The sequence below is a fragment of the Aethalodelphis obliquidens genome, unplaced genomic scaffold (genome assembly GCF_003676395.1).
Source record: "Aethalodelphis obliquidens isolate GAN/ISIS:26980383/991018 unplaced genomic scaffold, ASM367639v1 scaffold9, whole genome shotgun sequence".
Taxonomy (NCBI): domain Eukaryota; kingdom Metazoa; phylum Chordata; class Mammalia; order Artiodactyla; family Delphinidae; genus Aethalodelphis; species Aethalodelphis obliquidens.
This window is the reverse complement of record NW_020837953.1, coordinates 26,145,876-26,172,761: the sequence shown is the minus strand read 5'-3', so window position 1 is coordinate 26,172,761 and position 26,886 is coordinate 26,145,876. Positions and strand designations below refer to the sequence as shown.

The 26,886-nt window shown below is 50.5% G+C and overlaps 1 protein-coding gene across 1 annotated transcript in view; it reads right to left on the bottom strand.

Moving 5' to 3' along the window:
• CSMD2 (CUB and Sushi multiple domains 2) overlaps window positions 1–26,886 on the bottom strand; it is a 668,027-nt gene that overhangs the window by 273,667 nt on the left and 367,474 nt on the right. Inside the window, exons 12-13 of the mRNA XM_027109194.1 lie at window positions 26,271–26,383; window positions 9,445–9,627 (exon numbers count right to left, since the gene is read on the bottom strand). Of these exons, the coding sequence (XP_026964995.1) occupies window positions 9,445–9,627; window positions 26,271–26,383 (296 nt within the window). The remainder of the gene's footprint in view (window positions 1–9,444; window positions 9,628–26,270; window positions 26,384–26,886) is intronic.

Below are 26,886 nucleotides of genomic sequence, written 5' to 3'. Positions count from 1 at the left end.
TGGCAGCCTCAGCCTGGCCAGCCTCATAGCAACAACATATGATCACAACATATGACCACGTACATCCCAGCCCCATGACTCAAGAGGCTGCCATCTTGTCAGGGGACCAAGCCCCTCAGGAATGATCCCAAACACCCCTGCAAGCAACGGGCACACAGTAGGTGTTGTCTATTAGTGGGGTTCACTAAGCTGATCTAGAACACTTAGGAAGGCTTTAGAACAATCATTCCTGGGCCCCATCCCAGACCTGCTGAATCAGAATTTCTGGGGATGAGACCACGATTCTGTATTTTAAAAAGCCTATGAGTGATTCTCACGATCAGCTGGGTTGGGTCTATTCTGTATTGGGCAGGGCCATCAAAGATACCTCCTTCCCCCATAATGTATCCATTTAAAAATAAAGGTAACAAGTGCTGTTTGTGACCCACACTGGTGTGGTAGGAAAAGCGTTGACTCTGCTTCCTTGGATGTGCTGGGAGCCTCCTTTGTGAGCCATCCCTTCACATCCAGTCTTTGCCTGATGAGACCCTACCCAGGTACACTGAACACTTTTATTCCACAGACTCACTTCTTACAGCCAGATCCTGAGCCCAGCCCAGCCACGCCTGACAGTCATGGGGAAGTCCTGTCGCCTCAAACCAGTGGGCTGAGATGTGAGTCTGGTTTCATGCAGTCAGCATTTGGTGGGCTTGCGAGGAACCCAGCACACACACAGGCCCACAGAGTTTCGGGACCCTCCCCACCTGCCACCCCTGCCCCACCGTGTGTGCCCCAGCTCAGGGACTGGGCTTCTGTTCTGGTTCTTGGTTTCCTATCCAGTCCCTGCTGTGAGTAAAGCTCTTAATGAAACTGCAGCCTCTTGCTGGGGCTGGGATACCCTGCACAGGTAGACCCTGTTCCCCTGGGTGAGGACCTGATTCAACCCAGAAGCCACCTTCACCCATCAAGTATCTGCCTATTTAAGAATAAGGGTAACAAGTGATGTATGACCCACACTGGCCTGGTAGGACAAGTGTTGACTCTACTTCCTTGGATATTCTGATTGGAAGTGCTGGCAGGCCCCTTTATGAGCTACCCCTTCATTCAGGGTTAGTTCTCCGAGCCTCGGCCTCCCTCGACTCTGGGTTACCTTTCCCAGGCTGCCCCTGTGGTCCTGGTAGGCTTTGCAGCCATGACTGCAGTGTCCATTCCCCACTGCAGGAGCAGACAGAGATGCTTCCCAGCTCTTGCCATCATCAGGACTTTCTGCTCAAGGAACTGACACTTTTGGAATACTGGGGTCCTTCTACAGAGCAGGTGCCCCCAGCTCTGCTCATCACCAAGACAGTGAGACCACACGTCTTCAGTGTCCAGGTGCCGGGGGCCTGGGTAATGGAGGAAGGGGGCCCAGAACTACACACGCTGGTTTTCAATTTCCAGGAATGGACCTGAAATTGACAAACTCGGACCAAAGCAATCCCCAGGTTCCCTGCTTCTCTCCCGGGGCCACGTGTGTGTTCACGGGACCTTTAAGGCAGCCCAGAGAAATGAGGAGAACACTACATCAGCGGAGGAAGTTCACAGCACCCTTCTGATCGCAGCCCCTGCCCCAATCACAAGCAGTTCCCAGGAATATTATCGCTCACACCGAGGCTGACGCTTTCAGACTCCAGCTGATCCCAGTTCTAGCTCTGAACATTTGAAAGAGGCAATTTCCAAGGACTCTGGCCATTGTGATCATATTTTCTGGGACAAAGGAAAGGATGCTTGAAATTGCACTTGTCCTGGAAAATCTGGGATTATATATTTAGGGGGAACACCAGGATTCAGCCACAGAGAGGGAGGGAAAACGGGACATGCTTCATGTGTGCACAGGGCATCGCGGTCGAGGTGGGAGGGGAGTGAAAAAGCACCTGCCTGTTTAAAAATACAGCTAGCAAGAGACGTATGTGACCTATGTGAAGAAAATCACAAAGCTGTTATATTTAGAGAAATGAAAGTAGATGAACAAAGAGAGTGACACACCATGTTTCTGGATGGGAAGGCTGTGTAGTACAAAAACGCCTATTTCCCTCAAGTTAATTTATAGTTTAATAGGAGCACACATACAAAATCCCAATTGGATTTTTTTTTACTATGACAAAATGATTCTAAAATTAATCTTGAACAGCAAACAGATGAGAATAACAATGAATATTCTGAAAGAGAAAATAATTAAGGGAGGAAGGAGTAGTTTGCAGCTCTGCCAGATATTAGAACATATTATAAAACAACAATTAAAATTATTCAACACCGGTGCTAAGATAGAAATGAGCAGCACAACAAAGTGGTGAGTCAAGAAACAGACTTAACTACATTTGAGGATTCAGAATGTGATAGAACAATTCATTTCTCTCAAATCAAAAGGGAAATGAATTACTCAATAAATCGTGTTGGAAAACTGTGTAATAGTTTGGACAATATCATGCATTCATCTAAATAAACTCCAGATGGAATAACAAATTATATTTTTTTAAAAAAATCAAATTACTGACAAATAACTAAAAATACAACAAGCTGTTTCTCAGATCTGTGGCAGAATGATAACTTTGTCAGCTTTGAAAAGAAATCACAAATATCAAGAGATTTGTCTATATAAAAATGTAAAAGAACTGTACAATGTAAAATAACAAAACAAAAAGAAAAAAGAAAGCTAGAGATTGGGAAGATGTGTGTATCAAGTAGAGAGATCCTTCAAATCGGAAAGGAAAATACCAACATGATACTCTCGCAGCCACACGTCAGGACAGACAATTGTTACATGGGGGTCACAAATAGCAAATGCCCCATGTCCTTGCTGGGCAGGACTGGACCCAGGCCAGCTGGAGAAAGGCCAGGACTGGAGTCTCTGTCCAGGGTCCTGTAATGGACATCCTGACACCACTTTCATACCTTTTGTTCCAACAGGGGCATGCTTCCAGCCATGGGTACCAACCAGTCTCTCCAGACCCTACTCCCACGGGTCCCACCTCTCTTCTTTCACTCACCCACGGTTGGCAGCAGCCGAGCCCTTTAGGAACCACTGCAAATCAAGTACGCAGACTGTGCACATGTGTGTGCACGCGCATGTGTGTGTGTGTGTGTATGTGTGTCAATGTATCCAATGAACATCCTCCTTTTGTAGAGGTCCAGACACCCTGGCTTTTCTCAGAACCCAGTACTGCCACTAGGGTAGCTCCCTTCCCAGCAGGGCTTCAAATCTGTCCTCCCCTCTTTGAGCCCCAACTATTCTAATAGCGATGACCTAAGTCTATGCTGTAAGAGCAGAGGGGCTGTTGCTTCCCTGTTCCACACCCACTACGATGCCTGCCCCATCGCTGGCCCCCAGTGAATATGTGTTAAATAAAAGAATGAATCTTCATGGGGCAGGTTCTAAATGCATCTGATTCACCAATGCTTTCTAGTTGAAAAGCTAAATTTTGAACCACAAGAGCCCACTTTAATTTACATAATTATGTCTATCTTCATGTTAGAGCGAGCTCTTTGAAGTCAAGGGCTGTGCTCAATTCGTCTCTACATTCGCAGCACTTATCATAACATTTGGCACTTGGCGGAAGTTGACAAGGGTGTGCTGGAGGGATGTATTCAACGTATACCTATTAAATTAGCAATTTTTAAAAGGCCGCACAAATACTTGAGGTTTGGCGATGCTGGTAGAGGTTACAAGAGATATATGTGACCTATATGAAGGAAACCACAAAGTTGTTATATTTAGAAAAGGGGAAGTAGACGAACACAAGAGAAATCTATGCCATATTTCTGGATGGGAAGGACATGTATTATACGAATCTTATTTTTAACCTTAAAGCTTTCGCCGTTGACATTATGACCCGGCACAACGTTTTGGGGGAGAAACATAGGCGTATACAACAAGAGCTATGTTTAAATGTTCCTACTCTGGCCCAACAACGTCACTCCTGGAAACTTATCTTAAGAAAATAATTCAAGAGAAGAAAAAAAAAAAAAAAGGCCATACACTTGAGGATGTTCATTATAGCCGTGTATAAAAATAATTGAACATAATTGGTAGCCTAAGTTATGGTCCACTCACTAGACAGAATATTCCAGAGGTATGAAGAATGATAACTACAAAAGACATGTAGTAGCATGGCAAGATATGCAATATAATGTGAACTTGAAGAGACAGACTGCGAGACGGTATGTTCACTTTGATTAAAACCATACGAAATATGTGTGTACGTGCATAAGAATCAAAAAGGAATGGCCAAATTTGAAAATGATTAAGGAAATGAATTAAGAGCATCTTATTCATTTAAACTTTTAAAATACTAGAATATACCAAAAGCCTGTGTTGAGTAGTGGCCCTTAAGCCCCAGATACTTATTGAAAGAGTTAACGGCACATTATATAGGACACGGCACTACGAGATCACCACTTCAAGCGGAGCAGCAGCATCCCCAGAGGCCCTCCAGTTTAGAATCTTACCAGGAAAAGCCACACCCTCTTATGCAGCTGACTCTGTATACAGCAGGTGCTCAATAAATCAAAATGGATGGATAAATGGATGGGTAGAAGGAACGAGAAAAAGTAAAGATGAGGAAATGCCTTGACACCAGTATACTGCATATTGGTGTGCAAATACTGATGCAGTCCCAACAAGGGACTACACGGATCTAGCCTTCATGAACCTATTTCACTCTTGTCAATCTCTGCTACTTCATGGGGGGTAACACAGACAACAGCTTGTTTCTGTAGTCTGGACGAATTTTGTTGTCCTAAGACTTCCCTGTTCCTCCTGCTGCAGATGACCCCTTGGGTTCTGGATGCCTGGTGCCATGGACAGAGTACAGGATATGGAGTAGAAGCCTGCGCTGTCAATCAATAGTTTAAATTCCAGCCCATCATTTAATGGTTCTATAACCTCTGAGCCTATGTACCTTGTCTCCTTGAGCTTTGTTTTCATCTGTTAAAATGAGAGAATAAATATTCCATAACGTTGTAGGGAAGACGCCTATCTTCCCAATGACACAAAACATGTAATAAATGCTGGCACGTTCCCTTACCCTCTGCTTCCTCACTGTCACTATTCTACAGATTTTAATCACGATCTAACACAAAATGCAAATATACAGATTTCATTGTATTTAGGATTTGACAAGACTAGGTTATCCTAGACTGGTGGTTCTCCATCCTGGGTGGCTTTTTCCTCCAGAGGACGTATGGCAATGTCTGGAGACAGTTTTGGCTGTCACGACTGGCAGCGGGAGGTGGGTGTGTGTGCTACTGGCTTCTAGCAGGTAGAGAACGAGGCTGCTGCTAAAACGTCCTGCAATGCACAAGACTGCCCCCGACAAAAAAGAATCATCTGGCCCCAAATGTCAGTAGCACTGAGGTTGAGGATCCTGATGGCCCTAGGACTCAATCCATTTCTCTGTCCAGCAAGGGACAGGAGGGCACTCGGAGAGGACCATTCCCCGTAGCATCCCTGTGTGGAGCGCCCTCCGTTACCTCCCAACCCTTCAAGCCCCAGCTCCAGCCCTGTATCATCTGTGACATTTTCTTTGAGCCCCAGAGGACCCACTTCTCCCTCCCTTGGTCTCTCAAGGTTCGGCTGCTGGTTTGTAACTCGCACTGTATACATCTCAGTATATTCCCATTTCACGCCTATGCTATATACATTGGGCACTTGAGCAATTAGGATTCACACCTTCTCGTGGTGGTTTACAAAATGGTGAAGGGAAGCTGGCATTTGTGCAGCCTTGGCGTTTCTCTGGTGAAGGCTGTTTTGAAACTTCTTCTGCAAGTGGCTGTTAATGGACCGATAATTGGTTTCCTGACTTCCTTATGAAGTGTGAAGTATTCTGCTAGCCTGTCAACAAAGCATCAAGTGTTGTGCAAACCACCATCAGAGTTATTTGTATCTTCCTTCCCTTGTATCTCTTGTCATGGAGGAATAAGTGGACAGGCTCTCGATGTTCCTGTGAGGGAGGTGAGGAGTATGTGTAACCTGCGGGGAGCTTTCTCGCCAGGACCCCAGGTTGAGCATGTTTCCCAGGCAGAGCCCAAAGAGCTCTGACTCCAATGCCTGGCGCTTGGCACGGGGTAGACACACAGTAAATACTGTTGAATGGATGGAAAGTGGCACTGGTGCCACCTGATTTGGAGCAGTGATCCCTGGAGATATGAATGAGCCAAGGAAGAAGAGAGGGTAAGAGGAGAGGAGCTGGCTCCATCTTTTCTTTCAAAATGCTTTTCACTGCGAGAAACATCATCTTTAAAACCGAGTGAAAAAAAGACCGTCTATTGAGCATCTACTGCTGTGAGGACAGATCGAAAGCCAACGAAATGATTCTGAAGTCTCTGCTTGCTACAGAAAATGTTTTGGAACATGAAGGCAACAGTGTACTTGTGTAGTCTCGGCAGGCAATTCCCGAGTAAGGGACTCTTTTGAAGAAAATGTTTCAAGAGAAGAACAATGCACTGCTGTGCACTTTTCGGACAAATGTTCAAAGAAATTTGAGCCATCGAAACATCCCCCCAATCCTCTTCTCAACCCTCAGAAGGAAAGAACAGTACTGTTTGCTACATATTGTGTTAATGTTTATTGTGACTAATGTGTGCTAAGATTTAGGACACTTAAGCTAACGTTTGCTAGAGATGCTTTTCTATGTACATTTATGACCACACTATAAAACACAGAGGCTGACTGTACTATTTTATATTTTTATAAATGCTTACAGATGTTGTCCCTTTTCCGCAGATCACAACACTATGATATATTTGATCTGGGATCAGGCAGAACGCCAAATTTTAACTTTATCCCTTGAAGCATGAGCTGCTCTGTAAATGACCCAGTTTAGAGAGTGGTTTCCAAGTATTCACGATGGAAAATGTGAGGACTGTCCATGTCACACTTGTCTTTTTCTATAAATACGATCATAGAGGCTTAGAATTTGGGGAGTGTCGCCCCATCGGATAGATTAGTAAACCAAACTCCAGAGAGAAGTTGCCCTGGACATAGTCACAAAGCTGAGCCGGGACTAAGATACAGGTCTCCACACGTTGAATCCAAAGTTCTCTCAGAGCACCCGGATTTTCTTAGTACCATCTTTCACCACCTGAGGGCAAAGCCCAGGACCTAGGGATGCATCAGCTTAGGGGCTGGGTACTCAGTAGAGAGCGGACAGATGGCACTCATTCGTGACCTTGCTTGTGGTGCAAAGGCCTGGGGCCAGCTGGCTCTCCCTGGCCTCCTCCACTGAAGCCAGCACCCCTGAGACTCAAGCTGTGTTTCTTCCACCCAAATGACCAGAAAAGCCCTAGTAATGGGAGTACCTTGGGGATACCATCCCCCACCTCCCAGAATCATTCAGAAGAAGAAATGCCATCCTAGCCCCCCAGAGTGCCTGCTTCACAGTTCTCATCAGTAAGCCTGGGGCTCCTCTTCCTTATTTTATTGTTATTATTTTATTTTTTGCGGTACGCGGGCCTCTCACTGTTGTGGCCTCTCCCGTTGCGGAGCACAGGCTCCGGACGCGCAGGCTCAGCGGCCATGGCTCACGGGCCCAGCCGCTCCGCGGCATATGGGATCTTCCCGGACCGGGGCACGAAACCGTGTCCCCTGCATCAGCAGGCGGACTCTCAACCACTGCGCCACCAGGGAAGCCCCTCTTCCTGATTTTAAACCACAGAGAGCACCGCCCCATATCTTCCAGGACTGCTCTGCCCTCATCTCTTCTCAGGTGATTGTAAGCAGTATCTAGCATCCTGTCAGCTTTCCTCCTGGCAACGAGAGGCCTGCTGAGCAGCACTTACAAAAGGTTCTAGAAACATTTCCTGAAACTACTTCTAAGAGCCAAAGGGTCAAGTAAATTCCGGGAGGGCTTGAGTGACAGACCCCCCCCGCCGCTCCCCCGGTAGCGTTCTGCTCCCCACGTATCTCAGCTTGTGAGGCAGGGAACTTTATCCTGGTTCCAAGTGGCTGGCTGGCTCTGCTACACACTTCACTCCGGCCAGCTCTCTGCCCCAGAGACCTGACCCTTTCCAGTTCTCCCTGCCTTGTCTTACCTAGATGGATTTCAGAGATGGAACACCCATGCTAGCTGGGACTCCCACAGTTTGGACCTTTGCCTTCTGAGGTCCTGCCTCCGACCCACCCTGGGGAACTCCATTCCACCCACCCACTCTGCCCTGGGCTCGTTTCTAGACTGTCAGGCCCTTTGTTCCTGCCTGCCTGGAGCTGCCCCCTGCTAACCTCCCCTGCCCCTCTGGTCCCCTTGGCTTTCAGGGTACACATATCTAACCACACTGGGCCAGAGATGGGCAGCCAATTTCATGCAATTTTATTTGTTTCAATAAGGGTGATTTGCTTAATGTGTATCTAAGAACGATTTGATCTTTAAACCTCGGCAAGAATTCTTACATAAGCTCGCAAGTTATCAAAAATGCTTTGTCAACTACACAAAGTGATTTTTTTGTTTGAAAAGTAGAATCACCATGGTATGACCCAACTCACCAACTCACATGCCAAACTCTCTGTCATCACAGATACTCCCTTACAGTCTCCCACGTCATTCCTCTCCCCGGCCCCAAGGGACAACCACTCTCTATGAGGCAGCCCTCCAAGGCCCTGAGAAGCCCACTGAGATGGCAAGAATGATCAGAGGGTCAGTCTGTCTGCCCTTCCCCGAGGGAAGCAGATTGTAAGAGACGGAGAGGGGCAGTGGCGAGGGCTGGGAGAAGAAGAGGTGACAGCCCCGAGAGGTGGAACCTTTGATTTCTCAACAAAGACCAAGCCTGCTCCTCTATACACAGTCCCCTTACACTTGCCAATTTCCCTGGGAGCCAGGACTTAAAGTATTCTTTGCGCCGGAAAGTGAGGTCAGACCATCCCAGAGAAAGGAAGAAAGGATTCCTTGTTATCTCTGGAGAACAGAGCACTCAACTCCAACCCTTTCTCTGAAAAATCAACAATTCAAAGACAGCTTGATCCCCAACCCTCCCTAAATCCAATGCAAGAGGAAGCAATCTGATGAAACTTTGTATATATCCCCACAAGGCCATGGTGTCTCGTGGTACCCCAAGGCTGGCACAGAGTCTACCGTCTCACGAAATCATCGCCAGCACCTTCTGCCCTGGCTCGACTATATGGCGTCAATGACAGCAAGAAGGGTGAGGAGGAAATGTCGGGGTCTGACGTTGCCCTCAAGGGTCACCAGGGAGAGGAAGACGGCGTTGAAGAAGGCCCCCAAACGTCAAGAGCAATCATTCTCAGTGCTACGATCCACGTCACTGCCAGCAATGAGGACTCAGCCGGCAACGTTTTGAGAAGGAGAAGAAACCAACCAGAGTGAAGCTACGGTTACAACCTACGAGGTTCCCAAGGATGGGGTCCGGATTAGCTAGGAAGTGGGCCCCTGGCCTCTCGGTGGAGACCCCGCAGCGGCGCCTTCCCCGCTCACTTACACACGCAGCCTGGCTTCTTAGCCGACCACTGGTTATTCTTTTGGCACGTGATTGCCTTCTGCCCCACCAGCTCAAAGGCCGGCTGGCACTCAAACTGGAGTGTATCACCGTGGCGAAACCAGGAGCCTTCCCTCCAGCCGTAGGCAGGTATGCCAGGATCTCCACAACTGCCCTGCTCGATCTCTGCAAGACAGGAAAAGAGAAAACAGAGACACAGGGTGACTCCATGCTTCTCGGAGCTGGAAGGCCATGCTGCACCTCCGCCATGAGGCTGGGCTCGGAGGGACCCAGGTGGGCTTTTGATGAGAAACCCTGCAAGGTCGTGTTTAAAACAGCATCTTGGGAGGATGAGGCCCTCCTGTTCTCCAATACCTGGACTCTATGTCCACACAGAGTGTTGCAGGTGCTTGGATATTTTCATTCAGGGAAGGTGGGGCTACATGCTTTGTGAGACACCTGTCCTAGGAATTCACAAGCTCACGGTTCGGAGCGATCTTTCCTGACTTGACTCGCATTCAGATTACTCACGTCACTTGATAGATTTTCAGCTCAGTCCCTTCCTGAGCCGTCCAGGCAAGCGCAAGATGAGAAGGTGGCTGACGGTTTGCTGCTTGCCTTTCCCCCAACCAGAGACTAAGTGAGAATCAATATTCACTGGCTTCTGATACGGAAGCACTTTCACGAAGATACATTTTTAATTCGATTTAAGACGGGAGCAGGTAAATTGAAACCCATGACTCATTACGTATGCCTTCAAATTTTCATTTGATTCAACAGTGGCGAATCAGACAGGGAGTGCATTCCCTGAGACAGCTCTGAGGGTCTGGGCTCTGGGGACATGATGGGCTGGCTGCCTCGTGGCAGAGTCAATCAGGACCCCGACGTTCCAGGAAAGGAGTCTGTCCTGGCCAAGTCCCTGGAGTTTCCCCCGGAGCTGCCCCGCCTCCACCAGCCCCGTGCTTGGTGCTGTGAGAGATGAAGGGCAGGGAGGCGGGGAGGAAGAAGCAGGAGAGAGGGCGGGGGAGGAGCTCTGCTCCCAGAGAGGAAGGCACCCTGCAGGAAGGACGCGAGGCATGGCTGATGTGACAGATGGTGAGGTGAGGACGGCAGGAGTCCTATGATTCGGGAGAGAGGCGGCTGGAGTAAGGGGAAGTTTTTGGACACCTTCCCAGGACTGTCAGACCAAAGGGACCCTGCGCTTTCCGTAGGCACCATTGTGGGCTGCCAGGAGCCATAGTCCCCGAAGTTGCTGTGCGTGGCCCTGACACGGGTGATTCTGCAAAAGCTTTCTGACCACAGCTGTTGGGCCCTGTGGGCTGGTCAGGTGAGCCCCGAGTACTGCCGCCTTACATGGATGGGCTGTTGACTGTCACATTCATGGTTCCCTACTACTGGCAGAACAAGGAATTCTTTGGCTGGGATTGTGGGAGTGTGTGTGTGTGTGTGTGTGTGAAAGAGAGAGAGATCTAAGTCAAACAGCAAGAGTCCTTGGGTTCAGGGGAGAAGAGGGGTCTGTGTGAGCAGACATCAGACCTGAGAACTCAAGGGCGGGTCAGCTCACCTGCCTCTCATCTCACACGTGCCCCTGGCCTGTCCCTCTACACACAGCCTGAAAGCACACCTCAACCCTCCTCTGAAGCTGGCTCTTCTGCCAGGGCTGGGGGAAGGCAGCCACTGAGGCATTCCCAGGAAGGTGGCCCCTTGACTCCAGATCCCAGAGCCCCAGGGGATCGGAGGAACGGAAGACGGGCCCCGGGACAAGTCAGCCTGCAGGAGTGAGCAGCGAGGCCCTCTTTCTTCCGGAGTCCCCAAACATGTTCTCTCTGGGGCGTGAGGCCCTGATGAGGACTGTCACTGCGGGCATCCTGAGACCTGGAAGAAGGTACCCAGTGTTTGAAGACAGAGCTGGGGCTCACTGCCTGGGACAGGACCCAGGTTTAAGGTGTCCTGGTGAGGCCCCAGCATGCTGTAGAAGATTTAAGTGTGGGGTCCACCTGGCTGCATCTTAGACCACAGCAGCTACCCTGAAGGTGTGATCAGCTCCAGAGAACAAGCATCCTGAGCGGCAGGAAGAAGCTGCCCAGGCCTCTCCACGGTGCAGGCCTGGCTGTTTCCACACCCATCCGGTTTCTCCTGCTGTCAGTGCGATCAGAAGCATATAATGAGCACCTACTGTGTGCCAGTCCCTGTGCCAGACACTTGAGACCTGGACGTGGGCTCTGGTCTCGAGGACTGAACAATCCTGACAAGGAAGCGAGTATTTACGACACAGGGTGCTTTGTGCCATGGATGCGCCCAGGAGGAGCAGCACAACTCAAACTTGGAGGGCGGGGCTGGAAACGGTGCGGGAAGTGATGCACCACCCTTGTGCACAAAACCGTAGGGAGTGCAGAAACTCAGCCATCTAGACAAATACGATCTTAGTGCAATAGTATGTTTTTAGAAAATCAAAATTGATGCCTATAAATCAAATCCAACATGAAGAAAAACACCAGAACTTAATAAAAAGACCAGCTCCGACCCAGCACTTGCACAGCTCACCTCACTTGTCCCACCCTAGTCCTGGCCATCAGAGCCTGTCATTATTGAAATGCTATTTTTTTATCGTGGATATTTTGCATTAATCTTGGTTTTTAAAAAATACTACATTAAAATACTATTACTGAGTTCTTTGGTACCTCCCTTAAAATTATGCCCAAGGTGAGTGTCTCTCTCATTGCAGCCCAATCCCAACCCTGGCATCAGGGAAGGCTTCCTGGAGGAGGCCTTCTTGGAGGATGTTTAAGCTGAGGCCTGAAGTCTGTGTAGGAGCCAGCAGGTGAAAGGAGTATGTGGGATTCATTGCAGCATTATTTACTAACAGCCAAGCCATGGAAACAACTTACATGTCCACTGATGGATGGACAGGTAAAGAAAGCGTGGCACACACATACAATGGAATATTTCTCAGCCACAAACAAGAAGGAAATCCTGCCATTTGTGACATGGGTGAAACTTGAGGGCATTATGCTAAGTGAAATAAGTTGTACAGAGAAAGACAAATACCGTATGATCTCACTTATATGTGGAATCTAAAAAAAATGAACTCATAGAAACAGAGAGTAGCATGGTGGTTGACAAGAGTGGGGTGGCGGAAATAGATGCAGGTGGTAAAAGGATACAAAGTTCCAGTTATAAGATGAGTAAGTCGGGGGAGATGATGTACAGCATGGCGACTCTGGTTAACGACGGTGTATTGTATATTTGGAAGTTGCTAAGAGGGTAGGTCTTAAAAGTTCTCAACACATACACACACACAAACTGTAAGGTGAGGTGATGGGTGTGTTAACTAACCTTACTGTGGTAATCATTTCACAATATATACATATATCAAATCAACACGTTGTACACCTTAAATTTACACAATGTTATATGTTAATTACATCTCAGTAAAGCTGGGAAGAAGAGAAAGGCATTAGTGGGAGGAAGAGGAGAGGAAGGACCCTTCAGGTGGGGGAGGAGCCCATGCAGAGTCTCAGAGGCTGTTTGCAGGACTGCAATGATAGCAGTGATGATAACTAACTAATCGTTACGATCATAACGAACTTTTAGTTATAGAACTAATCACTCTAGCGCTATGTGCTGGTAGCCACTCTGAGAACTTTACATATAGTGAATCATTTCATCCTTACAGTACACTGTGACCTAGGTACTATTATCTCCATTTTAAAGGTGAGGAGACTGAGGCACAGAGAGGTGATGTAATTATCCAAGGTCACAGAGCCAGGAAATGGTGAATCTGAGGTCCAAACCCAGGTTGTATGGTTCCAGGGCTCTTCACCACCATGCCACATTGCCTTTCCACAAGCATGAGTACTTTCCACCAGGTGATGAGAGATGGGGCTGGAAGAGGCAGGCAGGGCCAACCCACAAAAGGGCCTGTTCGACCTGCTAACAAGACTGGACTTCAGAGTGTAGGCAATGCGGGCTCAGGAAAGGGTTTCATTCCACTTGGCATTTCATAGTGTGGATTTTAAAACGTCACGCTGACTGCTGCCTGGAGAACGGTCTGGGGGCAGCAATTCTGGAGGCAGGGAGATCGTTCATTCATTCAACAAACATTTGAGTGTCTCCTTAGCATGAGCCACTGTGCTGGGTACTGTGGGTGAGACAGAGAACAAGGCAGACACAGGCCCTGCCGCCATGGAGGTTCCGTTCTAGAGGGAGGCTTCCAACGATCTGGGAGCTGTTTTTTTTGTTTTTTTTTTTGCGGTACGCGGGCCTCTCACTGTTGTGGCCTCTCCTGTTGCGGAGCACAGGCTCCGGACGCGCAGGCTCAGCAGCCATGGCTCACGAGCCCAGCCGTTCCGCGGCATGTGGGATCTTCCTGGACCGGGGCATGAACCTGTGTCCCCTGCATCGGCAGGCGGACTCTCAACCACTGCGCCACCAGGGAAGCCCATGGGAGCTGTTTAGACAGCATCCTGGACTGGGCACAGGCAGAGGGGATGGGGAGAGGCAGAAAGACTTGGGAGGTCCAAAGCAGGAAGAAGCCACAGGCCACACTGAGATTGAGCAGACAGGGCATAACGGGGAGGCAGGGGCTACGCTGACTGCAGGGCTTGGCCTGGGTACTGGGTTGCTTTCATCTTCAACACACGTGGAGGGAGCAGGGCTGGAGGGTCACTTGGCACCTCCACGGGGACAAACCTAGTAGAAAGGGGCTACGTGGGTCTTATGCCCACGAGGAAAATCTGGTCTAGAAATACAGAATTTGGATTCAGCTCCTAGAGGGTCATGAGAAGAATGAGACCACCCAAGGGAGACATCAGTCCGGACAGAACAGCTAGGGACACTGCAGGGACCAGCAGAAGGCTAGTCTGAGATCCTGCAGGGAGCAGAGCCCTGGAAGCTTAGAGGAGAATGAGTTTCAGGAAGGAGACCAACAGCATCAAACGTGGCAGGGAAGTGTAGAAAGGACTGGAAAGCAGGTCAGTGAAAGGAGCTCACTGGATACTGGCAGGAGACTGAGTGTGATGATGGGGCCGGCCCGGCACTGACGGGAGAAGAGGAAGATGATCCGGGAAGAGTAGGTGACTCATAAAGAAGGCATTTCTTGGAAGTGAAGCAATAGGGAGAATTCAGGTGGCAACTTATGAGGAATATGGCCTTGAGGGGGCAGCTGAAAAGGCTTTTTAAGGTCGAAGAAACTTGACCATAATTAAATGCTAGGGGAGGGCAGGGAGAGAGAGAGAAAGAGAATATGAATGGATATAACTGAATGAGAGACACTGGTTAGCTGAAATGGGCAGTGACAGCACGAGGCTATGGAGAAGCAGGAGCCCGGGGCCCAGCGCACACTGGGGGGCTCACCTTAGAGACCAGGAAGGTCCCCTTCCCTCGTGATGTGGGGCAGAGGGAAGAGGTGATCACAGCGAGCTTTCAGGTAGGAGAGCGGAAGGTTGAAGAAGATCTTGTGATGACACAGGCTCTACTTTCCTAGTGGAGGAGGACGAAGTGTCATGATGTTTGCTGAAGGTGAGGGACGGGTTGCGGGGAAAAGGATGCGACGTTGACAAGAACGTCTGCAACAGTCACCTGGAGAAGAGGAATCATGGCTGGAAGGACTGCCATGCACCCTGGGTTCCATGGAGGGTGGAGACAGCTCATTTACAGGGGTGCTACCACCGAGCAGGGCTGTGTGGCTTGTCCCAGATCCCTCAGAACCTAGAAAAACGGCAGGGCGGTGGGCAGGGAGTCAAGGATACTGTTCAAGGAATGGCTGATGTATGATGCAAGGGTCTCAGGCTGAAGGAGAAAGGAAGTGAACAGAGGAGGAGTGGGGGAGGGGATGGGGATGTAGGCCAAGAGAAGGATGGTGAATGGAGTAGAGGGAGGAACCGGTGGGGGAGCGGAAGGGACAAGGGGCCCCAGAGCAGGTGGGTGGAGTGAAGGCTTCAGAGGTGCCAGAGAGCAAGGTACGCACTGACAGGATGGGAGAAGGCTGAGAAACGAGAGGCAAGGTGACGGCGAGACTCCGAGTGGAGAGTAAGAGGCTGGTGACATCCATGAGGAGGGTAGCGAGTGGCAGAGGTGGCGACAGTCTAGGTCAACGGGAAGGGTTTGCACATAGGTGGAACAGCAATGGAGAGCGAGCGCACGAGCCCACGGCTCAAATGTGAAGCTCACGGGGCCTGTGGACAGGAGCTGCTAGTGCTGGGGAGGGCTCCTGGGTAGGGGTGACCTCGGGGAAGTCAGGTTTAAGGGTGCACTTGGCAAAGAGGGCCAAGGCGTTGGAGAGGGGCATGTGCAGACCATGGAATCAGGACCAGGTCGGGGGAGAGGAAGAACAGAGCAGTATTGGGCTTCCCTGGTGGCGCGGTGGTTGAGAGTCCGCCTGCTGATGCAGGGGACACGGGTTCGTGCCCCGGTCCGGGAAGATCCCACATGCCGCGGAGCAGCTGGGCCCGTGAGCCATGGCCGCTGAGCTTGTGTGTCCAGAGCCTGTGCTCCGCAACGGGAGAGGCCACAACAGTGAGAGGCCCGCGTACCACACACACAAAAAAGAACAGAGCAGGATGGTCGAGAGTTTGAGAGCTCCTTTCAGGAAGCCAGCGGGGCTGGGGGCTGGCCCTCAGACACCGTTGTCCTGGTCTGGATCTTCCCTTCAAGCCCAGCGCCAACCCCTGCTGGGGACACATGGGAACCAAGTCCCCTTGCCCTCCTGCAAGGGGACTCCCTGGGCTCCACAGCGCTGCCTGAAAAGGCATGTGACCTTGACCCTCCTGGCCACCCAGAACTGCAAATCCATAAGCCAAATTCTGACTTGGAGGAAATCACGCGTGCAGCTTCCTGTTATCTGGCCTAACAGAATTCCCCTCTATAAGTGTTCATCCTTCCCTCTCCCTCCTTCTGCTGACCAGAAGCAAGGCGAACACAAGATGCATGCTTCAAAGACCCTCAGAATTCCATCACGACTGGGCTCTGCATACTCGCTTTCCCCTTTCTCCGCTGTTTTATTCTTATCGTCTGTGATCAACCTTACTGTCTTCTCCCCAGGTTTTTCAATTTGTGATACCAAATTGGAATCCTCTTTTATGACAATGTCTGTAGAGAAGGAACTGCTTCTCGTGTCTGTATAAATTCACCACTGGATGTGCTCCAAGAAGAGCAGCGCCGTGTAGAGGAAGAGGAGGGTCTGACCATGGGCTACGATTTGCTGCCTTTCCAACCGGGTGGGACTTCATTTGTTCCTTCACTGATTCACTGTTCCCTCAGCCCGGGCTGCAGCTTCCTCTCCTCCCCAATGTCACATGGCCGACTGCTCACGCCCCAGACTTTAGCTTAAGACGTCACCTCCTCAAGGTGCTTTCCCTGACCTCTCTTCTTAGATGTTTCCCTTTTCCTTTGCTCTCTTGGCACCCTGGTCTTTTCCTTTGTAGCACCGATTGTAAGTATTCCTCTATTCATTTCATTAGCTCCTGCTCTAGACACTGCATGTATAGTGGTGGAAATAAGGGCAAAAATCTCCTCTCTCCTGGAGCCTACTGTCTGTTGGGGCATCAGGGACAACCTGGTTCACCATCTCAGCCCCCACTGGTGCCCTGCCGGCTGCCAGGTGGCTTCCTCGTTTCTCATCTCCCCACCCACTGGAAGGGAAGCGCTATGGAGGCAGGCGTCAGTTATGTGTTGGTGATCACTTAGCACAGTGTCTGGAGCACAGGGACCATGCTGCTCAGTGTGTGAGCACAGCTGATATGTGTTGCACGGGGAGTGTGTCCAATGCCACGCTCAGTGCTAATGATACAGAGCTGCCTGACACAGGGCCCTGCCCTTGGACAACTCCCAGTCAGGTGGCTCTAGAGATAGTTACAGAGTAAATGATGCGGGCCGGGACGGGGTGTGTACCTGACCACACAACCTCTGGGGGCGAAGGGGAGGCAGCTCCGGTCTCGGGCTGCGGCTGCGGGAGGCAAGAGGCTTCATGGAGGTTGTCCAGGCAGACACAGGAATCAGCCTGGGTTCTGCCCTCCCCTCCCCGTCACAGCCCTCGCTAACCACCTCCTGGCGGTTCCTCCTCCGGGATATCCCTGCACCCTCTGCTCTCCATTCTTCCCCTCACCGCCCAAGTCCACCCCTCTCAATTCCTCACCTGGGCATGGCATTAGGCAAGAGCCGTTCCCCTGCCCCTTCCCTCTACTCTGTCGTATTCTGCAAAGCAGCACGAGATCGCTCAGGAACAAACATCTGATCAGTAGTGTGCCCTGCTCATTGATTCTTCCATGGCTTCCCAAAAATCCACGGATGAAAACCCCAACTCCTTGGCGTGGCAGGACCTTTGCCTGCCCCTCCCGCCCCAGCCTCCTATTTGTCCATCTCCGACCTTGAGGTTCACCACAAAACGGAGCCACGGGCAGGGGGCAAAATAGCGCGAAGGTGAGGACTCTGAGCAAGTCCCGGATATGTATCCTGGCTCTGACACTAAGTAGTAGACCTTGGGTACCTTTCATACCCTCTCTGAGTCTTAGTTTTGTCACTTGTAATACAGAAATGGTAATAAGTACAGCAACCTTGCAGGGTTGTTTTCAGGATTAAATGAGTTTATGTATATAAGACAACTGTCCAAATGTCCAGCACGTGGCACGTAACCAGGAATCAGGAGGTGTTTCCTCAAGGTCATTATTGGCCCATTGCTGGCAGAGCCCAGCCGGCTCTCAGGTGGCTCTAACTTGGTACCTGCTGTCCTTTCTTCCTAATAAACACCCTCCACTTGTCAACTAGACAAAGAATCATCTCTCAGTGTCAGCTCAAGTGCTTCCTTGGGGCTGTACCCTTGAGTCACCCAGGCAGCCTTAGGAGCTCTCTCTCTCTCTCTCTCTCACTCCCAGCCCCCTTGGACAATTATTTATTTCTTTATTTTAATTCTGGAGAATAGTTAGAAGTTCAGTGTGGCAGGATGTGATGATGAAAGGAGATGAGGCTGGAGAGATGGTCTGGGAGACCGTGAAGAGCCGGGATCAGCTCCTTACAGACGGGGGCCCCACCCCTACTGCTCTTTGTACCTCCAGAACCAAGCGCCGTGCCTTATGCATCCTGAGCCCTCCAGACCAATTGCTCAACCAGCACAGACTCCTAATGAGTGACCAGGACAACTTCGGTGCATTAAGACGACCTCTGGGCATGCCTGGAGCTCATGGATTTCCTGGGAACCACATCCCACTGTACGTTTCTACTGATGATGGGAAGGGCACAAGCAGGCAGGAGACAGAGGGCAGCTGTACGTGTATCTCTGGGAAGCTGTGCATCGTTCTCTGCACACAATTTTCATGAATGGGATGGAGATGTGGGTGGAGGAAGTGGGTGACATTCGTCCCTCCCATCTCTTTCCTCCCTCCCATCCCTTTCCTCCACCACACTGTCATGGGTGTGTCACAGACTGAAGGAGGTTGGGAAACAGGGGTGAATATGGTGAATATGGGGTGAAGACAAACATGCAGAACATCCAGGTGCCCCCAGGCTGTCTGTATCAGCTCCAAACTGGAGCTTGCCGTTTGCAAAAGCCCATGTATTTAAAGAGCATATCTCATTGACAGATGACTTCCTGCCAAATTTTAAAGGTGCAGCATCCTTCGCTGCTTAGCACCCCTGGCCTCCCGGGGGCCAAGAAAGACTCGTGTGTAGCGTGGGTCCCACTGGGCCTTCCTGAGAGGGGCAGCTGCTGCCTGTATCTAGCAAACCTCTAGGTCCCAGTGCCTGAGGAAGCTTTAAGGGTATCATGGAAACTCAGTGAACATCTTAGAAACATGCCTGGTGTCATTCCTGGTTGAAGATGGAAAGTTTGGGCCTCTGAGCTTATGGGGATAAAGTAAGAAGAGACAGAGGTCCTGAAAATTGCAGACTGGAGGCTGAAAATGGCCATGTGCTTAATGCTCTGATTGGAGGAAAGGCAGGGTCCAAAAAGGAGCAGAGTCAGGATGCTGGGCTGCTGCCCTTGGTCTCCTTTCAAGCTCAGCTCTAACACCATCTGTTTCAGGAGGCCTCCTGGTGCCACCAGAGTTCAGTTCTGGAGAAGGGGAGGCAGGCACCGCCTGCAGAAGGCTAGACTTGGCCATCTTCCCCCTACTTGCTCTCAAACTTCATTCTGTGGAAGTTTTAGCTTCAACCCTAGGCAACCCTAGGGGATCAGGCTTTCTAAGTCAACCTGTTCTCTCTGGGATGTTGACCAACTCCTTTCCATCCTATAAACGAGTCTTAGCTTCAGACACCAGCTCCTCCAGGGAGCCTTCCCTGATGCCCTCAAGTAAGGTTAGCTGCCCCTCCTTGATATTTCCCCATTTTCTCATACTTCCTGGACTCTAATGAAGACAGACTAAGACTTGGGTGAAGGCACAGATTGTCTTGTTATCCTTGTATCCCGCTGTGGTCTGAACAGTGTCTGTAACATATAATAGGGGCCTAGATGATGTTGGATACACAGGGGACCTTATTTCCAACACGAGTCCCCTGGACTACTGGGCATCCTTTCTGCGTGATCTCTACGGCCCTGCTTCTCCATATCTCCAGGGTGAGGGTCCCAGCTCCTTCCTCCCTTAGGCCGGCCTCCGAGATCTAGCATTAGGCTTCCAGATTCCAGGCTCCAAGTCAGGAAGTGAAGCGACTCCGAGATTGATGCTAAAACTTGTTAGCAAGTTGTATGTAATTTTATAATGTTTCTGGTAAGTGCTAATTGCCTGTTCCTTAAATATTTCTTATTCTGCTGGGAAGCAAAGCAATTGCAAATATGAATGCTTTCCTACAGCTGGCTGCCCTCATGGAGGGGGCCTGAGTTTCTAGGTGCCAAAGACTCAGATATTGACAGAGCTGGAGGCCCCTCCCCCACCCTGACCTGGGATTGTGACAAGCATGATGAGAAGTATTTCTGGGAAATAAATCCCTCAACTTTTCCCACCCAGGACCTCAAACTTTTAATGGGTGGTGGGGGGTGGTGGTGATGATACTGCAGTGCCACCTGCCTGCTCTAAGGAAGTTTTTCTCTACCTGAACAGGGGCAGATGGGGTATTGATGCTGATGGGGCCAGGTATGCCTGGGGGTTTCTGCCTTCAAATGCCTCATGCCACCTGTGGAACACATGCATCCCGGCCACCCTCCCATCCCTGAGCCAAGATGTCTGTCCTGCATGGAATTCCCCAGGAGCTGGGCTAAAAGAAGGGCTAAGATGGGGGTGGAGATAATTCTGAAGCTTTGGGCCATGAGTGCAGGTTAGAAGAGCTGCAGGACTAGGGAAGCAGGGGAGGGGATCAGGCTTTTAAACCGAGTGTGCCACGCCCCACGCTGGAGGCTTCACTGCACGGAATCCTCGCAAGACCCCTGTGAGATGAATGTTTATCAGCCCTTCTTCACAGATGAGAAAACTCAGGCTCAGGGATGTGGAGGGATTGGCTGAAGATCACACACAGAGCCCATGGCAGAACTCGGTTACAAAGTGGGTTTGTCTGACCCCAGAGTCTATGGGGACAGTGAAGAATGTGGGCTCTTGGCACCTGAGTGCCGGGAGGTGGTAAAGCGGGACGAAAGGGGATTGAGAGGATGTAGAGGAAGGGTGCCCGATGGTGCCAGGCACTGGGCTACGCCCTGTAGGACCAGATAGATCAATAAACTGCAGTCTGCCTGGAATGGGTTCACAGGAGCCAGCATTTGGCTTGGAATTACCATCATGGAGGGCCTTGGATGCCAGACGAATGCCGATGCTCTATCCTGAAAGCAGTGAGAAGCTGTCGTTAAAGTTTTATGGGGTTTTTGTTTTTTTTAAGTAGCAGGGAACTGTGCCAGATTTGGATTCTAGGAAGATCACTGAGCTGCAAGAGGCAGATGGGTGGGGCTGGGGGAGGGGCCTGGAGTCAGGGATGCTGGGTAGGAGGACTGTGTGGTCATCAGGTGAGAGGCGACGAGGGCCTAGCCACGTCAATGACAGAGGAGCTGGGGCGCCGCAGAGGGAGAACTGGCAGAATCTGGGGACTGAGTCAGAGGTGGGAGAGGGAGGAGGAGGCGGAGATGAGGCTGAGTGATGGTGTGGATGGTGGTGCTGTTCACTGGGATGGGGACATGGGAGCAGGGGGTGTGGGGGTGGAGACGGAGAGCTTGGTTTGGGATGGTGTTAATGCACTGAACGTTTGTGTCTCCCCCAGATTCAGATGTTGAAGTCCTAACCCCCAGTGTGGCTGTATTTGGAGATGGGGCCTCTAAGGAAGTAATAAAGGTTAAACAAAGTCCTAGGGTGGGGCCCCGATCTGATAGGATTAGTGTCCTTATAAGAACAGACAACGCACTCGCACTCTTCTTCTCCCTCCATGTGCACACACCGAGAAAAGGTCACGTGAGGACACAGTGAGAGGACAGCCATCTGCAAGCCAGAAAGACATCTGGCAGCCATCTGAAGCCAGCCCGGACCAGACACCAAATCAGCCAGAACCCTGATCTTGAACTTCTAACCTTCAGAATCATGAGAAAATAAATTCCTGTTATTCAGGCGTCCCAGTCTACGGTATTTTGTTATGGCAGCCAGAATAGGCCTAAGACAGACGGGGTGGGCTTGAGATGTCCGAGGGGGAAGCTATGTAAGATGTGTCGCAGCTAGACATGCAAGTGGGGAGTAGATCTGAAAGTCACCAGGGTTTAGGCTGAGGTTGAAGTCATGGGAGTAGATGTGATCAACGGTGGAAGGTTCTAGAAAAAGAGGATGAAAGCTGAGAGCCTGAGAAGTGCGTGCGCTGAGGGGGCAGTGGGGAGCCATGCAAGAGCTTAGGGGGAGTAGCTAGGAGGGTGGAGGGGACCTAGAAGGCTGCAGGGAGAGAAGCCCAGAGCAGATGGGAAAGGGCACAGTCATATCGGGGCCTCAGGGAACTCGACCACCCACTTCTTCCACAGAAGAGGGCATCTCGCCATGAAGGTGTGAGACCCATGGGTGTCACCCTCAAACAAAGGTCAAAGGTGGAAGGACAAGAAGGGAAAGGCAGGCCCATCCTGACATTTAACCCTTCCCAGGCTCTTCTTCCTGCTGAACAAAGTGCTAACTCCTTACGAGGCCTTGAGGCCCTTGGTGACCAGGGTCTGTCTTCTGCCACGTCTGCCTTCACACTTTACACAGTGGCCACCATGAAACACCTCCTTTCCCAGCCAGTCTGGGGAGTGAGGGTGAGGCAGGGGCCTAGGACCGGGGCTATCAGAGCAACCACGGGCCACCTGGGGGACAGGCACGGAGCCACGTGGCCCGCAGAGGAGGGCACAGCCCGGAGTGGAGGGCAGTGGTCATCACGGAACTTTCTCAGCTCCCAGGGGACAGCACCTCTGTGCCAGGCACTGTGCCAAGAGCCTTCGTGATCTCATCTCATAACACTGCACAGCGATGCCATATAGTCAGCATTATTACCTCCATTTTATGAGTGGGGAAACTGAGGTTCAGAGAGACCGTATAACTTGCCTAAGGTCACACAGCTGGGGCCAAGCTGGGATTCACCAGCTCTGGTCCAATTCCAGAGTCTGTTCTATCTTCACAGAAGCTGCTGCGTCTGTGCACAGAACCCGTGTAGCCCCCGTGGGTTAGTGAGGGGTCTAAACGTCCAGACTCTCTTCTCTCTTCCTATTTCGTCATGGTTCCGAGGAGAAGTCCGGCCCACACCTAGTCTGTGACCAGCAGTCACACAGCGTATGTTTTTAGGCCAAGTCTATGTTGTCTTCTATTGTCGCCACAGTACCTAGCCTCGTTCTGGTCACATAACAGGAGCTTAATCAATACTGGCTGAGTGAAATGGCCAACCTAATCCCAATCTCTAGGAACAAGGAACCCAGGCTCATGACTTATTTGACTGGGCTCATGGCCCACTTGACTGGGGCAAAGCTTCGGCTTCTATAAAGATTTGATAAGGAATTGAAATTCTGTAACTTTGGGACGCTCCCAGTATAAGAGAAAATCATGGGCCTTCAAGCTACAGAGACCCAGCGTCGAATCTTGACTCTGCCAGGTCCCACATTTCTGTGTGGCCCTGGGCAGGTCACTTACCCTCTGAGGCTCTGATTCCTCTTCTACAGAAGAGCAGCCATCGTCACATACCTGTGAGCACTGCATGGGATGAAGCGGTACTATTCAAACTCGTGCTTAGCTACAAATCCCCTCTTAGAAGAAGGTTTACAGGAGGAGATGGAGGCAGGGTCAGAGGCCTCCCTGCTGGGCATCCCCTATCCCACCACCTTGGTGGTCACTGAGGGTAGCCCAGGTCTTTGTGTGACAGTTTGAAAACCCTGAGACAATGAACACACAGCTTCTGGCACATAATAGGCTCTCAACAAACGATATGTCCCTTTCTTTTCCAATGAAATCACACCAAACAAGCCTAACTCCTCTTCCCCACAGAACAGCCCTTCAAATATTTGGACACAGCTCTCAAGTCTCCCCTGAGTCCACTTTCCCCCGAATAAACATTCAGGGGGCTGTTAACCTTGCTCACGGGGCTTGACTTTAAGTCCTCTCCTTATCCATCTCAAGCTGAGGTCCCCACGTCTATGCCCAGTTCTCTGACGCCTGATCAGAAGAGAATAAAGCAACACTCACTCCCTGGGATAAATTCTAGTAGCTGATATTTTTGAAACTTCAAACGACTTGATATTTATTCCCACTTCATCTTATCCTGGTAATTGAGCCAATACTCCACTCCATCCAGATCTTTCTGCACGCTGTTTGCTGACTGCTGTACCATCAGCCCTCTCAAGCTCATGTGACTTTTGTCTTATCCAAGCCATGAATAAGATATGGAAAGATTAGGGAATGTGCATGGCACAGAATCATTCCTCCCCACTTCTGGAAACATTCACTGCTGAACATCTGTAGAAGCTCTGAAATGGGGAAACCTTAGAAACCTTTTGAGTCTAAACCCATTCCCATTTCCAGAGTAGTGAGGGCCAGGGCTTGGGCCAGAATCAAGGTCTCCTGATTTCTCGTCTGGGTCTCTTTCCATTGCCTCACAGCTGCGTACATATAACGATGTGCCAGAAGAGCCCATTCACTTAACTACCTATGTACTCACTCACTACTCACCTTGTAATTTGCAACATTTTAATTTTCACATTCTTTATCTAAACTTAATCTTCACAGAAGCCCTGTGCCTGAAGGTGTATTATGATGTCCATTTCACAGATGAAGAAAGAGAGCCCCAGACAGGCTCCCTGACTCACCATGGAGCTGGAAAGTGACAGAACCAGGATTTGAACTCAGCACGTTGTCACCCAATAGGTGTTCTCTGTCTGCTGTCCTGTCTCATTTAGATGCATGTTTCCTACTCTTCAAACAGTACATCCATCATCCTTACCCCAGTGGGCCTATCATGGTTTGACAGTGTTCCTGCAGGAAATGAGGGCTAACCTCCCGTTATGAGTTGAATCGTATTCTCCAAAAAGATGTGCTGAATCCTCACCCCTGGTCCCTGTGCATGTGACCTTATTTGGAAATCGGGTCCTTGCAGATGAAATCAAGTTAAGATGGTGAGCCCTTAATCCAACATGACTGGTGTCCTATGAGAAGAGGAGAGAGACACACGGGGACGTGTGACCACAGAGGCAGAGATGAGAATGATGCAGCTAGAAGCTAAGGATTGCTGGCCACCAGCAGGAGCTAGAAAGAAGCAAGGAAGGAGTCTACCCAGAGTGCCAGAGGGAGCGTGGCCCTCCTGACACCTCGAGTTCAGACTTCTAGCCTCCAGAACTGGGAGAGAATAAACTTCTGTTGTTAAAGCCATCCAGTTTGTGGTGCTTTGCTAGGGCAGCCCTAGGACACTAATACATGTCCTGTGTACCCAGTTTGGTGACAGAATCCAGGTCCTGGTACAGGAAGAGCCTTTGGTCCACTGGGGGTGTGAGTCACACTGAGCAGAGTGAGAGTCCTTTGGACCCTAAATAGTCCCGTGTAGAATGATCACGTCTCCGAATGGGGTGGAGAAGGACGCTTTCTCTCCCCCTCCACTGCCTCCTGTCTCTCTAGTCATTTAAAAGACTTAAAGCTCCCTTTCTCGATAAAGGTTTTCCCGATGCCCCAGAAAGGACGGCTGCCCCTTCTCTGTGCTCCCATTGGTTCTGTTTGCTGCAATTATCTTGCTTTAATAATACCTCGTTTGTTTTCTCCTGTCTTGCCATGATAGCGCAGGTCCCTTGCAGCGAGGGCCTAGATCTGATGCATCTGTTCCCGCAGTGCTGGTCTAGGGGCGGATACCCAACAGGGCCTTCACAAATGCTCGGGGGATGGTCTCTGCTCCACCTTCTGTGGGGATCTGCACTAGCAGGCATCAGGAGGCTTGGCAGTGCATGGAGGGGTGATGGTAAAGGTACCTCTTGGACCCCAGACTTCGCCGTTCCCTTAATGCCTGTTCCCACCAAGAGATGCAGGTCACCTGCGTCTGTACCCTCCTCAGGTCACCAACGGTGTGTGTCTGTCCCTAGCCCTGTGCACATAGTCACTCATCACTATGACACCCAAATAGGGCAGCTTGGGAAGCTACTGTCTCCAGTCTAAAGATTTTATAAAATAAGCAAGGCTCAGAAAGTTTATGGGGCTTTTCAAAGGTCTACATAAGCCAGGTATGAACCCAGGATGGAACTGATGTGTGTGACTGATCCCAGATAATCCTCAAAACAGCCCAGGAGACCCACTGGACAAAGAAGGAGGCTGGGACTCAGAGAAGTTGAATAACATGCCTAAGGAGAGGAAGCTAGTGCAGGGCGGAGCCGGGATTCGAACCCAGGGCTTGTTGACTCCAAACCAGACCCCAAGCGTCTGACTCATTGGCTCCCCAATGGCAGTTACCTTCATAAGAAGCCTTGAAGCCCAGGGAGCTGCCACTGCTGTCGGTCTGGAAGAGGAGCCACATTTGATGGTTGGTGCTGACAATGAGGTCTGGGACCGACGTACCTGTCAGGCTGTCAGGAGAGAGAGATTCAGAGGCGTGCACCCCACTGTGGCACCCCAAGAGAATGACCGTGTGGCTGACGGCATCTAAAGGAATATCTAGGTGCCAGGCCCCCTCGGGCAGGTACTGGGCCCCACAGTGTTTCTGGCACTGAGCCCGGCAGCACGTGCTCACGTGCTGGGAGACTCAGGACCACTCCCCTCCGGCCACAGGCAGAGCTTGCATCTCAGCCACGACTCCCCTGCCCAGACTCCAGGGCTTGGAAGAGAGGTCTGTGTCCTCACTTGCACAGGGGAGGGATGGCTGGAGCCAGATCTAATCAAGGGGGTGTCTACACCCCTGCAACCTCCTGTCTTTCGTGTGAACTGTATTGCAGAAAAGACACAGACAGAAACCCATTTCCCCAGTCGGAACCCAGCCGGTCCTTTTAATGAGGCACCTCTTTCCACTCCAGCATGAGAAGTGAGGCTTAAAGCGCAGCCACCACCCTGGGCAACGCTCTTTCTGAAGAAG